At 36.4% G+C, this 14,902-nt stretch overlaps 1 protein-coding gene across 3 annotated transcripts in view; it reads left to right on the top strand.

The window, feature by feature from the left end:
* The window catches only part of CWC27 (CWC27 spliceosome associated cyclophilin), a 125,839-nt gene extending 112,332 nt beyond the window's left edge, over positions 1-13,507 (top strand). For all 3 annotated transcript variants that reach the window (XM_086479531.1, XM_086479530.1, XM_086479529.1), the window contains exon 14: positions 13,301-13,507. In XM_086479531.1, coding sequence (XP_086335657.1) covers positions 13,301-13,463 — 163 coding nt within the window. In that variant the 3' untranslated portion in view covers positions 13,464-13,507. The remainder of the gene's footprint in view (positions 1-13,300) is intronic.
* The last annotated feature ends 1,395 nt before the right edge of the window (positions 13,508-14,902 follow it).

Raw genomic sequence — 14,902 nt, 5'->3', positions numbered from 1 at the left:
TAGCAAAAATGTTTTGTGAGGACAGATCATCTTTTTTCATAAGGCAAGCAATACAGCTGGTCTAATAAAATAGGCTGTTTCTGCTTACAACATTTCCTTAGTTGTATGCATAAGCCATCACAGCTACAGCGAAACTACCACTAAAATAGAAAGTTTAAAAAAGTTATTGGCAAATATATTAAGACAACTGGTATTTCTGTATCTCAGATAACTTAAAATTACGAAGTGAAAATATGTCAGGTATACCCCTATGATCTTCCTAAAGGCTCCCTTCTTGAGAGAGGGAAACCAGTAGGAAAAAAGAGAAGGAAACCTACCTGCCCCCAAATCTCCAAACTAGCACCAGTAACTAGACCTGAAAAAAACTAAATTACAATAAGGAGAAAAACGAAAATGTACAAACATGTACATTAAACACACCCCTTTTAAATAGAAAATAAATGATGTAACTAGATGTGATTAAAGCATCCTGCATCTGCTTTGAGAGGACTCGTACGAAACTAAGATAACCATGTTAATGAAGTTGTGTATCTCAGATATGAAGACAGTTTGCATTGGTAGGAAATGCAGCCTAAATAATTTAGTTATTTTTACTGTCATTCTACAAATGAAAAACATACACAAACTGAAGTGGGAAAAGACACCATGAAAAATACTGTAAGGGAAGATAATATATGGAAGGAAAAATGTTTTTTACATCTTAACTCACTTTTTTTTTCCCCATGTTGATAAATGAAATTCTTCAACTGTCTGTAAGTTAATCAAGTTACAATAAGTTATATTCTAAAGATGTTAAATTCTTTATATATTGGATCAGACTAGCTTAAGTCTGAAGATACATTCCATAAAAATTGGAAAAAAAGTTTAAATCATTAGTTGTGAAAGGTAAGCTGAATTGCAAATTCTGAGACCAGTTGTGTTGATGAGACTAAAATTGTAGATCACTCTTAGATAACTTTTCCTTTCTTGTTTGTATCATATACATAATGAATCATTGCATATATTTTAATTTAGTCAGATAAAACTACTCAGATTCTGCAACTTTACTTTTACACCTTACTGCTTTTCACTGAATCGAGCTGAGACATCACAAGAGATTTGCATAGAACTTCAGACACATGTACTGGCAGAAAGTAACACTGGTAGTGTAACACTGAGTGTAGAATTCTTGTAGTTTATAAAATAATGTTTTTACACAAGTAGTGTGTAATGAGTGCATTTTTTGAGTGTTTCTTTGTGAGCAGTAGTGTAGTCTGCTTTCATCTTAACAGACATCTTGGCATTTCATCACTGAAAATGTGCTTAAGTGTTGCGAAGTAGGCTATTAAAAATCCTGTAATTCTTTTAAAATAACAGCAATTTGAACATTGTGCTTTTTATTTTATTGATTATATTCTTTATTTAAAATTATTTTATTTTTTTCAAGGAAGAACTGAGCATTTCTCATAGCTTTAGAATCTAAACAAACCCACCCTTACCCTAGATTTAATTATTTATTTATTTATCTATCTATCCATTTATTTATTTATTGTACCTAAGAAGAACAGAATATAGTATAAATGCAGGTTAGGCTTCTGAAGTGTAAGTTTTCTTTCTACTTTTAATGTTAATTCCATTATCTGGAAATACAGGCTTGCTTTCTTTGCTTGTATTCTTTGGCTATTTTAACAGATAAATCAAAACACAAATATTTTGGCTTTGGATTATTGTTTTTGAAACAATAGAGAAAATAATTTCCTAAGGCTTGCCACTTTCAGAATAACTCTTATTACTAACTTGCTGTTATTTTAATTTTTCTCTTGTCACCATCTATTTGGTTGCTTCTTCAAACCGCATAGTCCTCATTATGTCTTTCACTATCTCAGGCTCTTTGAGGATAACATACAGCATAAATTTTGAGGTCCTTGGATTTCACTGATATTTTGAGATCCTTCTGAGCTACCGGTGTGCTTCTAAGTTCTCCAAGAATTATAGAAAAACTGTTTCAGTTGGAAGGGACCTACAATTATCATTATTATTATATTATTAATTTTGCAGCACAGCAAATGTGCACGTTAACTTTACGGACGAATTAGCGTATTTTCAAAGAATTTACTTTGAAGCTAAATAAACTGAAATGTACGTGTTATACAAATTGGTTATAAACACATACAACATTAACAAAGCAATGAAGTCTTCTAAAAGCTACTAACAGTTGTAAGAATCGCTTGGAAAGTTAAGTTTCATATTTTGAGGTGAGTACATTTTCACTATCTTTGTTGTATTGGAGTATTTGAGATAACTGTAGTGACTTTACATTTTAAAATTATTTCTTAATTCCAATCTTCTCCTCAAAGACAATTCTACTTTATTAGGTTTTTATTACATATAATTAGTGTATGGCATATGCATATATGATATGCACAAATTATGCAATTCCTCCAGGCCATTTTGCAGGTCATGTTGCTGTTTTTATGGGAAGTTAAAGTCTGCCAGTATACATTGCTGTACTGTCAGGGTGTGTTATCTGAGGTAAAATGATTGCCTCTAAGACATTTTTATGTGTCCACATGAGTGGCCACACATTGAGGTATAATTTTCATTTTCTGTCAAGATAGAAACCATTACCAATTTGTTATGTTTTCTTTTATTTGGCAAACTTCTTTCTGCATATTTGGCTGAGCTGCTGTATTGGCATAGAGCATAGCAGACGTTTGGGCACTTTTCAGCAGCATTCTATTTTTTATGCAAGAAAAAAGAAGAAATATGACTCTATTGTAAACACTGTGTATGGTGTTTGATAATTGTTACCAGATTCTACTGTCTAAGAAGGCATCTGAGGAAGTGTTGTGAAGAGAGCTGAAGAGAAATGCATAGTACCAAGGTTTAACATAAAATACCAGAATTTTTGCTGAAACATTCTATTGCAAACTACTGCTATGTGAGAATGATTATATATCTATATATCTGTATGCAGCAATCAAAATCCAATTTCCCCTACAGAATTCAAAAGTATCAAAATAAACATGGTATGTACGGCTAGAAAGGGTAGTCAGAACAATAAAAATGCCTGCAAACAAGTAGACCCACACATTTTTACAGCATCTGGGTACCTCAGGAAGGCGTGCATGATCCTAGTTCTTCCAGGCACAAGCATGATTGTCCCTATCAAGAACTATTGCTTATGCTTTTCTTTTAATGATTTGTCAGATGTCTTCAGTACTATTTGATCATTAGTTGTTCTTTATTTGATTATAGTCCAAATAAGAGTCAGATGCATGACTTCATTATTCTGTTTCACAAAGGTTGTGCAGAGTGCAGCAGAGGTAGGTAGAGACGACCTGGCAGAACTGGGTCGCTCATTCTGGGCTTAAAGACTTACCCAGGAAGACATTTCCCCAAAGTGTAGATGAAATCCATCACAGTGGCAGTGAGGTGTCATCTGCTTAGAGACTAGTAGTATGAAAAACAAATATGTCACAGGAGAACATCCAGCTGGTACTTCACGTTTGGATTACTGGATAGGCCTGAATTTGAAAGTGAGAACACTGCACAGGCTACACTTTATACGGAACACTGCTGCTCCTCATCTTCTTTAGGACTTGGACTGCGTAAAGTTGCATGCATGTGACACCCAGTCAGGTTCTAGTGCCACTTCAGGACTCTTATAATATCGAATAGTTACAGCTATAGTAATCCCCAAATTTCAGTCCAAAAAGTTTTATGGCAACTGTAGATAGTGAAGCTGATGATACAGATCCTGTGAACTCCATAGAGAGAATCCAGCTATGGGAGAAAAAAGTTCAGATGCAATCAAGTGTATTCAAAGTTTGATGGCTTTAGTTAATCTGTGCAAAATATTCATCTTCAAATAGGATAAGAATGATACTTAGTACACTGCAACACCCTCACATCAAGTAATTCTGAGAGTTCTGAGTAGTTCATCTCTCTTTCAAAGCATCAAATCTGAGACTAGATACAACACTCAGCTAAGTCTTTGTCAGTGTTGAGTGGAAGGATTATTTTATTTGTCATTGTTTGTTTCATGCCTAGTTTCGAGTCCCTTCTAAGCCACAAATCTTTTCCTAGTGAATGGTTGCCTACTTACCTCTGTCCTGTACCCGTGCTGTTGTCTGCTCTTACCGAAACTCAGACATTGCATTTTCTGAATTGTATCCTGTTTTTCAACTACTGCTAATGTTTGCCAAAATCACATAAAATCTGAATACTCCAATAAACTTTCAAAACACTTCTTCACAAACTTCATATTCTGTGTATGTTCTGTAATTATATTCTTCACCAGTAAAGTCATGAGTGGAAGTGAACTAACCAACCCTACTACATTAATGTTTTTTCACTTTGATATTAAACTATGGCCATCTACTCCTAAAAATAGGGCTCTGCATTTGAATTTTTGTCAGTCTTACATCTTTATGATATGTAAGAAATATATATCTATGCTTTTCCAGATGGAATACTGGTCTTTGTGGAAGGAACAGATTCTCTTCTATGAATATCCACTTGTCATATCCTTAACCAAAATTCTGGACTATCTTCCGCTTTTCTGTCTCTGATCTTTGAAAACAAGCAGAGGCTTCCTGAAACTGCTAGATTTATTGCCATACTGAAGTATTTCTATTCCTGAGAAATTTTACAATCCTGTCAATTTTTGAGCTGATGGAATTTTCTGCAGAAAAGAACACACCATTTTCCTTCTTTAAAGCTCACCTAATTGCCAAGCCAACTTACCATATTTCTATGAAGGGTCCATTTTGTTCATTCTCACAGATAAATGCACAAGAAGGTTTACGAACCAACTGTGGTACCATTCTTGAATTTAAAGCTTAGGTGTCGTGATCAAGTAAGCCAAAACTCAAAAGGAGCAGCACTCCATACCACTGAAAAAACAAATACATTGCATACTAAACTAATCAAGTTTACAGTACCTTATAAAACCTGGAAGACACAGGCTAGCAAATCATGGTGATTTTTTTTGTGGATTGATTGAAAAGTTCTGATCATCCAGTCACGGCTGCAAATAGACCTCCAGTTGATTTTAGAGTTTTTGTTACAGTGGAGCCCAGTAATTTTTCCTTCGTTATGCAGCTGGCTAGAAGTTTAGGATTTCTTCTGGATTCAGATCTCATCACTGGCCCATATCTCCTCTCAGTAGCGAACTCTGCAGCTATTTAGAATTTGACTGTGACTGCCAGCATGCTGCTACATAGTTCATTTAATTAATAGGATGTGATGCCAGTGCTTCATAACTGAACCACTGCAATGTTTCCTGGGTGAAATGTGAGGTGTTGGATGTGAACTACAAAGCTTCTTAATCTTTAAAAGAGATTTTTCCTTCCCCATGGAACACTGTCAGAGCTGTAACTAATCGACAGATGTAAATGGGACAGTCACTTAAGTATTTTTGGGAGGATATCTAGGCTCTGAAACTTACTTTCTTTTTATATAAAGTAAGACAAATCCATTCAGCTTTCAGATACACTGTGGGACAAGAAAGAATGAGTAAAAAGGGAATTTGGAATAAGATGATGTTTTTTCACATAGTTTTTCAGTTTAAAATCCTTAAGTTTAGTTACCTTCATTGAGCCTGAGGTATTCTGAGTGTTGGTTAATTTGAAGGATAGGAAAAATAGGCATTTTTAAAAAAATCTAGGTGTGTAAGTCAATGCCTGAAAATACCTTTCAACTTACAGTTGAAAGGTATTTTCAGACTTACAGTTGAAAAGGTTGTTGTGAAAATTATGTGAGAGTAAAGGTCTTCCATCTCAAACAAAAAGGTATTTCAGATCTTGGTTAATACATTGTTTCATGTGCATGTTGTGTAATTACTAATGTTGGCGTGACAATTGTCATCTCAATTATTTGTGACAAACCTCATTTAAGATAGTTTGGATTAAAAACACTTGAAGTGGGAATTCAGTGGCACTGTTCACTTAAATAGACTGGTTAAAAACTTGTGGCTCTTGGAAGGCTTTTAAAGATACCTTCTTCTGGTTCACAAAATATTATTTTGATTTCTACAGTGACACTTTGCGTAGATCTGATCACCTGATTATAGCAAAAAATAAAGAGAATGGGTCTGGTTTTACTAATTTATTGCTTTGGTGGACAAAAACCTCACTGAAGTTCAGTGCATACTATTTAATGTGCAGCCTGGTTTATATATGTCAAATTCTGTATCCTGTTCCCAGTTCCAAATTTTGCAAAACTACCACTAAGGCCAGTTAAATATTGTGACAACGCTGGGTGCTAATGCTAAGTCCTTTCTACCAGGACGTTCATTGCAATTTGCATAATTTTTTACTCAGCTTGTAAAGATAGTTATATTTTACTCCAGAGCAAACAAAAAATCTGTATATTCAGTAAAGGTATTCTCTCTCCAGCATCAATAGTTATGTCCTTTATCTTCTTTAAAAAAATGTTTTTGTTGATAATACAAGGAAAACCTCTCTCTGAATATTTAGCATTGGTTTCAGTGAGAAATCTGGTGCAGTTAGGACTGGGTATTCTCCCAGTAAAAGGCTTTGTGGCTGAGAAAGAGATTTATGTCTATAAAAACATATCAAAGCACCACCTTTCCAATGTGTGTTGAAGACAGTAGGCTAGAATTGGTTTGGGTTTGGGTTTTTATTTTAGTTGAAATAGCAATTTCAGAATGAGGTAAATGTTGAAGTTAGCCAGACTGTTTTTATATTGCAAGATTTCATTTATCTTAAGAACTAAATCATGACGCACTGTTACTAAGTCCTCCACATAAAGTTGATAATGTCTTCCACATTTGATTTCCAGGTTTTCCTTTTTAAGACAGCGTCTACTATTAAACTTTGGATAGTGAAATTCATCTGGATAAACACCTAAAAATACTGGTTATGTTTCTTTCATAAACCCACCTTTATACACATTTTCTAAAATGCAGTCTCTTTCTTTGCTGTAATACCTCAGACTGAGGATTATGAAATATGGTTTCCTTAAGATTAGCACCGGTCTCTGCAGATTCAGTTGCAGAAGCTTAACTGTGACAAACACAGTAAGCTCCTGAAAACTAAGCAGCAGGCTTTTTCACATGCCGATGCTAGCTTGGGGAACGAAAGAAAAAGTGCTGCTGTAATTCATGCCAGTGAGGCACAAAGATGGATTAAAGCCATGTTTGCTCCCCTCCTCCCGTCCAGACTTGCGCCAATGTTCCTCCACTAGTCTGGAAAAACTGGCTCTATATTAGGTCTCTCCTGCTAAGGCCATTGATTTACTCAACTACATTTTTTAAAAGTTGACAAAATACTCACTTGATTGTTATAAAGGATAAATGAATGCCAGAGGTCTGTATTAGAAACACATTGGAAAGAGGGGTTTCTTTTCTATTTGGCAAAAAATAAGTGTGTGTTTGGGTTTTAGTATTGCCTCTAACATTTAAAGGAAGAAAGAAAAAAAACCCTTCTGCTGTAAATCTTCTTTTTTCCACCTCCAAATTTCTCTTCACCTTCACCCTCTACTGCTAAAATGTGGTCAAACCTGGATATGTAAATAATGTTGGCTGGCCCACTGCTTCAGTTAATACAAAATAATTTTGTATTAACGAATTGTTCTGCTGAAGTCGTATATTTATTGCTTCTAGCTGTTTGGCATGCCTGAGAAACTCAGAGCATTTGGGGGTGGGGGGGTGTTTGTTTATTTTTTGTTAATTCCTCCACATCTAAGCTTATTTGGACTAGGCATCTGGGCCTGGAATGGACTACTGTTTGACTTAAATTCAGAGATGATCCATGCTTTACTCAAGGGATATCTAGTATTACATTTACTGTCTGGAAGTCTTACACTTTATTTATTGCCAGCAAACCTAGTGAAGAATGAAGAAATAATCTTCTAAGTCTTTGATAGCCTAGCTTAAGCTTCCTACGTATTTACACACCTTTTCAAAGCACCTCAACTTCATTTCATTCAATGACACATTTAAACAGTAAAGTTTGGACATACTCAGAATGGAGAGAAGGAGGGACGAAAGAGAAAGGAGTGTGTCCAGAGAATGTTGAATGTTATAAAAATCAGAGTGGTTTTGTGCTAGAAATGCCTTCCTCTCCTTCCCCTCACTCCAACTCTGTGCTCTGGTGATACAATACTGCCTGACTGTGTAACTGGGGAAGTGATTTTAGAGCATCAGATATTGTACAAGCTATTGCCAGAGACAGGATGCTAGACTGGATGGATCATTGATCTGTTCTGGTATGGTGGTTCCCATGTCTTTATAGTAAATGTTGTGTAGTTTTTCTACACTGGTACACTGTCTGGAACAACATCTGGAGTTTGCATTACAGTCTTCCATACCAATCTGCTCTATCAGGAGCAGTTGTCTATTTAAAACATGGAGCTTCTTTCATCAAACTACTTCCAATTTTTGTGAAGAGGCCAAGGATATAGTGTAAATATACTACATGAAATGTTAGCAAACAAATGAAGTATGAAACTAGATTAACTGAATTTTTTATAGAAAAATATTAATTGCTTAAAATCTTAAGTCATCACAGTTTTACATATTTCTAATTCTGATACTTTGAGAACTAATCACATTTTTCCCCAGTGCTTTGGTTATCTTTTGAACTGAATGATCTTTTTCATTGATTTCCCTTTCTCTTAGAAGGTTACTTACAACTAAATCTTCTTTCAAGAGAGAATAAAATGCTCAGTACTGTCTTGAACAATGGAAGGATACTCTTTTACATTAGTCTTGACCAAGAATAGTTTACTTTGTTGTTAGTTTTGCAAAAACTAGAGTATCTATTGGGGTTTTTTAACCTGGATATCCCATACTTAGTGAAACTATTAGTTTCTTATTATTTTTGCAGTGAATGTTTTGGGGTAAAACAGAGCATTTAGCATTCAAATAGAATAACTCAAAAAAGCATTACATTAGAAGTATCTTCAGAAGTTCTGTTCTGATCATTTCATGTGTAGGCCTATACCAAGAGAAAATTCAAACAATTAATTCTTTGGCCTACGGAGGACCCATAACTTGCTGGTTATTCTGAAGAGGTTAAACCAATTTCTTCATCCTCCAGTACTTGTAATACAATTTCAAAGGGCTAGTCACAATTAACAGAAGTGTACAGTCTGACTTTGTGTAATATTTTTTAAAGCATGTTGTTGCCAGTTTTGCTTGCTTAGAATTGATGAGATATTTGCTGTGTGCAAGAGCAGCAATAATACATTACCTCCATTGTTAACATTTGAATGCTGAAATATTGTAGGCTAATAATACTGCATTCACCTGAAAGCTAGAAAATACCACTTTTGGGGTTTGCAGAAATGAAATCAACTTCAGGAGACTGCTGAGGAGTAGGGTATTTATAGCAATAGTGAAATCTTAAATCGACATTTTTCTTCATTTTATTTACATTTTGGTCAGTCTTTTTTTCTCTGCTTTTGTTTCTTATTCCTATCCCTTTTTTAGTCTTTACCTTCCTCAATTTATTTTTCTTTTTATCTCTCAACTGCGTCTCAGAGATTCTCAACTGTCTCTCCTCTTCCTGTGCCACCCACTACTCTGCTGGAAGTGAAAAGAGTGCCAGTGAGTTAATTCTTCCAGAACAGCCAAATTTTTTTTTTTCTTGGGAGAGAGAGATCTCATTTCCTTTGATCTGTGGATTCACTCATCTGTTTTCTCATCTGTTCACATGAGCTGTATTTCTATCCACTGCCTATACATATCATGAGAGTGGTGGGAGGAACATTAATGCTTATAGTTTAGCATACACATTTACAATATCTGAAGAAAAATGTTAATGGCAAATAGAGTATAATTTAAGGAAAGCAGTAGTGCTTGAGTACCGCCCATTGCTTTTCTTTTAAATATATAGTGCATTTGTGGTAATTGAGAAAAGTAGGTAGCATGTTACTTGCAAGCCATGTTGAGCTGAGAAAAGAATGGTAGTACTAGGAGTTGTGGTCCATATTGGTGTCTCTTTGGGGTTTTAAACAGCCTGTACAACACAAGAAGCATCTGAAATTGGTTCTGGGAATATCAAAAAGTTTCTTAATATTGGCTTATTTTTAATCACAGCTGGGAATACCTCAGTGGAAAGTTATGAATAGGAGTCAGAGACTATGACTTCTTTCAGCTCTTGGAGAGAAGTAAACATTTCTTAGTCTGAACCTACTGCATCTAATTTGCAAACTACCTGGGACGCAGTATGGCCTGACCCAAGAATTAGAGATGTATTTATTTTTAATTTTATTAGTGGTATTTTGCAAGTGTGCTGTGACAGTCTTTGAAAATCTGAGTTGATGAAATGGCTAAGTGTGTCTACACTTCTACGTGCACTCATATAGCACACTCCAAACCGCTTACCAAGGGATGACTCCATCTCTTCAGGGCTGTATTTGAATTCAGACTATGATAGTGTGATTTGGTCTGTGTTCTTAAAAAAATATTCAAATGCTCATCTTTAATAAGTTCAGAAGATTATGACAAATGCAGAAAGCATGTTAACTAAAATAAATTACTTCAGTCCCTCCACAGTGAGACAATGTTTTTATAATTAAGCTACAAATACGCAATTGTGAGTCACTGTGATGGTACATTATGTTATTCTGAATTGTAGATATGACTAAAAAAGTAAGTTTAGGTTTTAGTAGTGTGTACAGGGCTATAAACTACTGAAGGTTTATACACTGGAAAAAACTCTGCAGTATTTCCATAGGACAGGGTAATATTCAAGCATGCTGACAAAGCTGTACAATAAGAGATTTATGAAACCCACATGTCAAGAATCAATTGTGATGAAAAGTCTCAAATTTTTGTTTTTTCTAAAGCATTCAAACAGGTCCCATATACTTGACAGCTTTGAATTTTGTCTGGTTTCTTTAATAGTACTATATTGTAACTCACAGTAACTGAGCTGCTTCTCCCTCCATCTCTTTCTTTATGTAAGGAGATTTGCACTAGAACTCTTTGAAAAAAACCTGTTGCATTCAAGACCTCATACATGTTGCAAGAGACTGATAAAGCAGTATTTAATTGGCCACAAAACTTTCATTCTGATATTGACTTTTTTTTTTCTGGATTTTCTGTCACAAAGACATCTAATGCTATAAAGATTGATATGCTTAGATTCAGTTCAGTATAATTCTTATTAAGTTGTCCCATCAAAGCTTAAGACATTTTTGCAATTGATTAATGCAGAATCCAAATGTAAGTGGGTTTTTTGCCTAGGCATGGGGGTTTTTTACGCTGAAAAGTCTATTAATCCATTTTGTTGGGTTTTTTTAATTGAATGTGTGAACTTCATACTTCTTCCCTGGTTCATAAATAGCAGCTTGACTGCGACTGTATATTCAGAAGTCTTGCTGACTTGTCAGTGAAGATCAACAGGTTTACGATCGGTCAACTTTTCTTCTCTTTTCCTCCCACTTCTGTCTTTCTCTAAGTGGAATAAATAATTTATCTTTTTGTTTTAAGATTTTTTTGTCCAAGTTAAAACTCAGTTTTCTGAAAGTTTCTGTATTAATTCTCACCTCAGTGACACCTGTTAATAAGGCCATAGTTGACAAGCTCCAGGCTTTCCTGCCACTGACTGCAGCTAACAAACTCTAGGTTATCATAGAATCGTAGAATAGTTTGGGTTGGAGGGGACCTTTAAAGGTCGTCTAGTCCAACCCTCTGCAGTGAGGAGGGACATGTTAAACTAGCGGATTGCTCAGACCTTTCAGGGGTGGGGCTTCTACCACCTCTCTGGGCAACCTGTTGCAGTGTTTCACCACCCTCATCATAAAATATTTCTTTCTTAATAAGTTTGAATCTACCCTCTCTCAGTTTAAAACCATTACTCCTTGTCTTAATGCAACAAGCCCTGCTAAGAAGATTGCCCCCATCTTTCTTATAGACTGTGATAAGGTCTCCCCAGAGTTTTTCTTCTCCAGGCTGGACAACCCCAACTCTCTCAGCCTGTCCTCATAAGGGAGGTGCTCCAGCCCCCTCATCATTTTTGTGGCCCTCCTCTGGGCTCACTCCAACAGGTCCATGTCTTTCCTGTGCTGAGGACCCCAGAGCTGGACACAGCACTGCAGGTGGGGTCTCACCAGAGCAGAGTAGAGGGGCAGAATCACCTCCCTTGACGTGCTGGCCACACTTCTCTTGATGCAGCCCAGGATGCGATTGGCCTTCTGAGCTGCAAATGCACACTGCTGGCTCATGTCCAGCTTGTCGTCCACCAGTACCCTCAAGTTCTTCTCAGCAGGGCTGCTCTGAATCTACTCATCCCCCAGCCTGCATTGACACTGGGGGTTGCCCTGACCCAGGTGCAGGACCTTGCACTTGGCCTTGTTGAACCTCCTGAGATTCACATGGGCCCAGCTCTCAAGGTTGTAAAGGTGATGTTTTCAGATTACTGGGAATTTGCTGAAGTGGGGAATTATCTAATGGTGGGAAAATTCCTAATCAACAGTAGAAAAAACATTGGATTGAACAAAGCATTAGTCTAGTTTTATATTCAAAGAATTAAAAAGTGTGATCTGAACCAAGTTAAGGTGGAGCCACAGGACATGAACTACCTAAAAGGAAGTTGTAGTGAGGCTGGTGTTGGTCTCTTCTCCCAGTTAACTAATGACAAGACGAGGTAATGGCTTCAAGCTGCATCAGGGGAGATTTAGATTGGTTATTAGGAAAAATTTCTTCACTGAAAGGGTGGTTAGACATTGGAACAGGCTGCCCAGGGAGCTGGTGGAGTCACCATCCCTGGAGGTGTTCAAAAGACATGTAGGTGCTTAGGGACATGGTTTAGTGGCGGGTTTGGTAGTGTTAGGGTAATGGTTGGACCTGATGATCTTAAAGGTCTTTTCCAACCAAAATGATTCTATGAAGCATTCCTTTTATGATCTTCTGTGTACCTGCTTCAAGCGTTTTCCTTGCAAACGCTTCCCCCCTTTTGTAAAACCCTGGTGGTGGAAGGAAGTCCAAGGTGACCAATAGGAAAGCTTGAGAAACACTCCCTGTTCCTAGGAAAATTATTTGGGAAGAATTGATGTTAAATAGAAAAAGACGAGAGAGTTCAGTATGTGAAATGAAACCCAGCAGGGCAAACTCTAGCTGTGTTTTTCAAAACGGGTCTTCACAAAAGTGGTTACCATGTAATATTATGGTCTACTAAGAAAGAAAAAAACCCAAACAACAACAACAACAAAAACCAGCAAAACTTGGATCTTTTTTGTTACGCACAGAAATAAGTCACAGTGCAAAAATCTTGCCATGCATATCATAATTACGTATCAAAACTTTCTGTTCTTCCACTGAGTTTGAGCTATTTTATTTTTGTAGGATGTCACATGTGCTTCAGTTTGAAGATAGAAGCAGAAAGGTGAAAGATGCAAGCATGCAGGATGAAGACACTTTCGAGATCTATGATCCACGGAATCCGGTAACTAAGAGGAGAAGAGAAGAAAGCAAGAAGATAATGAGAGAAAAAAAGGAAAGGAGATAAAAAGAATGTAAAGCTAGCCGGAGCTGCCTTGAAAAGTGACTGCAATAGAGCACTGGCTCTTTTGTAAGCTGTAGTTCCTAAAAATATCACTGGACAAGTGTGAAAAGGAATCAAGAAACTGTTATGCAGTTTTAAAGCAAAGCTCTCATTTGTTTCTTAAGTTGTGCAGTCGAATGCTCTCAGTGCATTCATTATCTAACCTCTCTCAAGGTTTTTAGAAGCATGTGTTTAATAAAACAGCTGGCTTGACTTTTATCTGTACTTTAATTACGATCATCACCATCATTGTGTACTCGACGTGTAGTAATCCAAAAGTTTCCAGCATAATGAATGAGAATTAAGTAATGGTGAAATTAGAAGGCAGAAACCCCATCTGCAGGGTTTTAAGACTTTCTGAAAGTATAATTTTAATTAGTTTTCATTTTGGGGGGGAAGACATAGAAACATTACAGCAGTAAACATTGCCTGCCTGAACCACTCTGTCACAGAATTAAGATGATGCACTTACAGAACTCTTTAGAATGGTCCAAGCTTTCTTGAAACAAATGAGAATTCGGTTATTTTCTCCTTTTTTTGAAATAGGTATTCCAATACAGATCCCAGCTTGTGAAGCTAGGATAAACCACAGTTTGAGAAATGTTATTTCAATATCTGTGCCACATGAACGAAAAGAGAATCTGAATGTACTGTAGTGGTTGCTTGAACTGTTGCAATACCAGGGACATCCCTCTGGTAGAACTTAGACTGTAAATTAGCTGGTAATGAAGATTGATTTGTTAATTAGTCCAGTACAGAAATGAAAAAAAAAAAGTGATCGATCTCATCAAAACCATAACCCTGTCTTTAACAATTATTTTACCATCTAAAAATGAACAGCTAAAGTTCCAGTTTATAGACTTTCCACAGTTTTTTTTCCCCCTAGGTGCTAAATATTTTTACAGAAAAATGCGAATTTTCCGTGCTTCTTTCTCACAGCATTTCTGATGATGCAGAAGCATGGACTACCCCAGCAGCTGAAGAAGAATGAGCAAGGTCATTAAATAGTGCAACCAGAGGAGTGTTTTGCTGATGTTGTTTTTAGAACAAGTTCACTAAGGTATGGTGTCCTTATCAAGCTGCCACTGCCAAATTTCTTGATAGAGTCTGAGGTGTGAGGTACATAAACCTGCATTGGTGAGTTAATATGGCCCAAATGTCAGAGGTTAGATTAATACAGACTATTGCTTTAATGTGCGGTGCAGCCTTTGAGATAAGAAGAAAACTTGGAGGTGTGATGTGAGATCCTGTATAAAGCTGTCATTATCCTCCTCTTAGGCTGAGTGAATTATGCTGTACTGTGGTGTAAAGAAGTTAAGAGGGCTTACATTCTTAAACATAGCCATTAACAAATTAGCAAGTCAATGTTTTTTAATCATTAAGTTATTTTCTGTTGGGCTGCT

Source organism: Leptosomus discolor, chromosome Z (assembly GCF_034619465.1).
Source record: "Leptosomus discolor isolate bLepDis1 chromosome Z, bLepDis1.hap2, whole genome shotgun sequence".
Classification (NCBI taxonomy): domain Eukaryota; kingdom Metazoa; phylum Chordata; class Aves; order Leptosomiformes; family Leptosomidae; genus Leptosomus; species Leptosomus discolor.
Note: the sequence above shows the minus strand (reverse complement) of the source record. Positions and strands in the feature narration are given on the sequence as shown.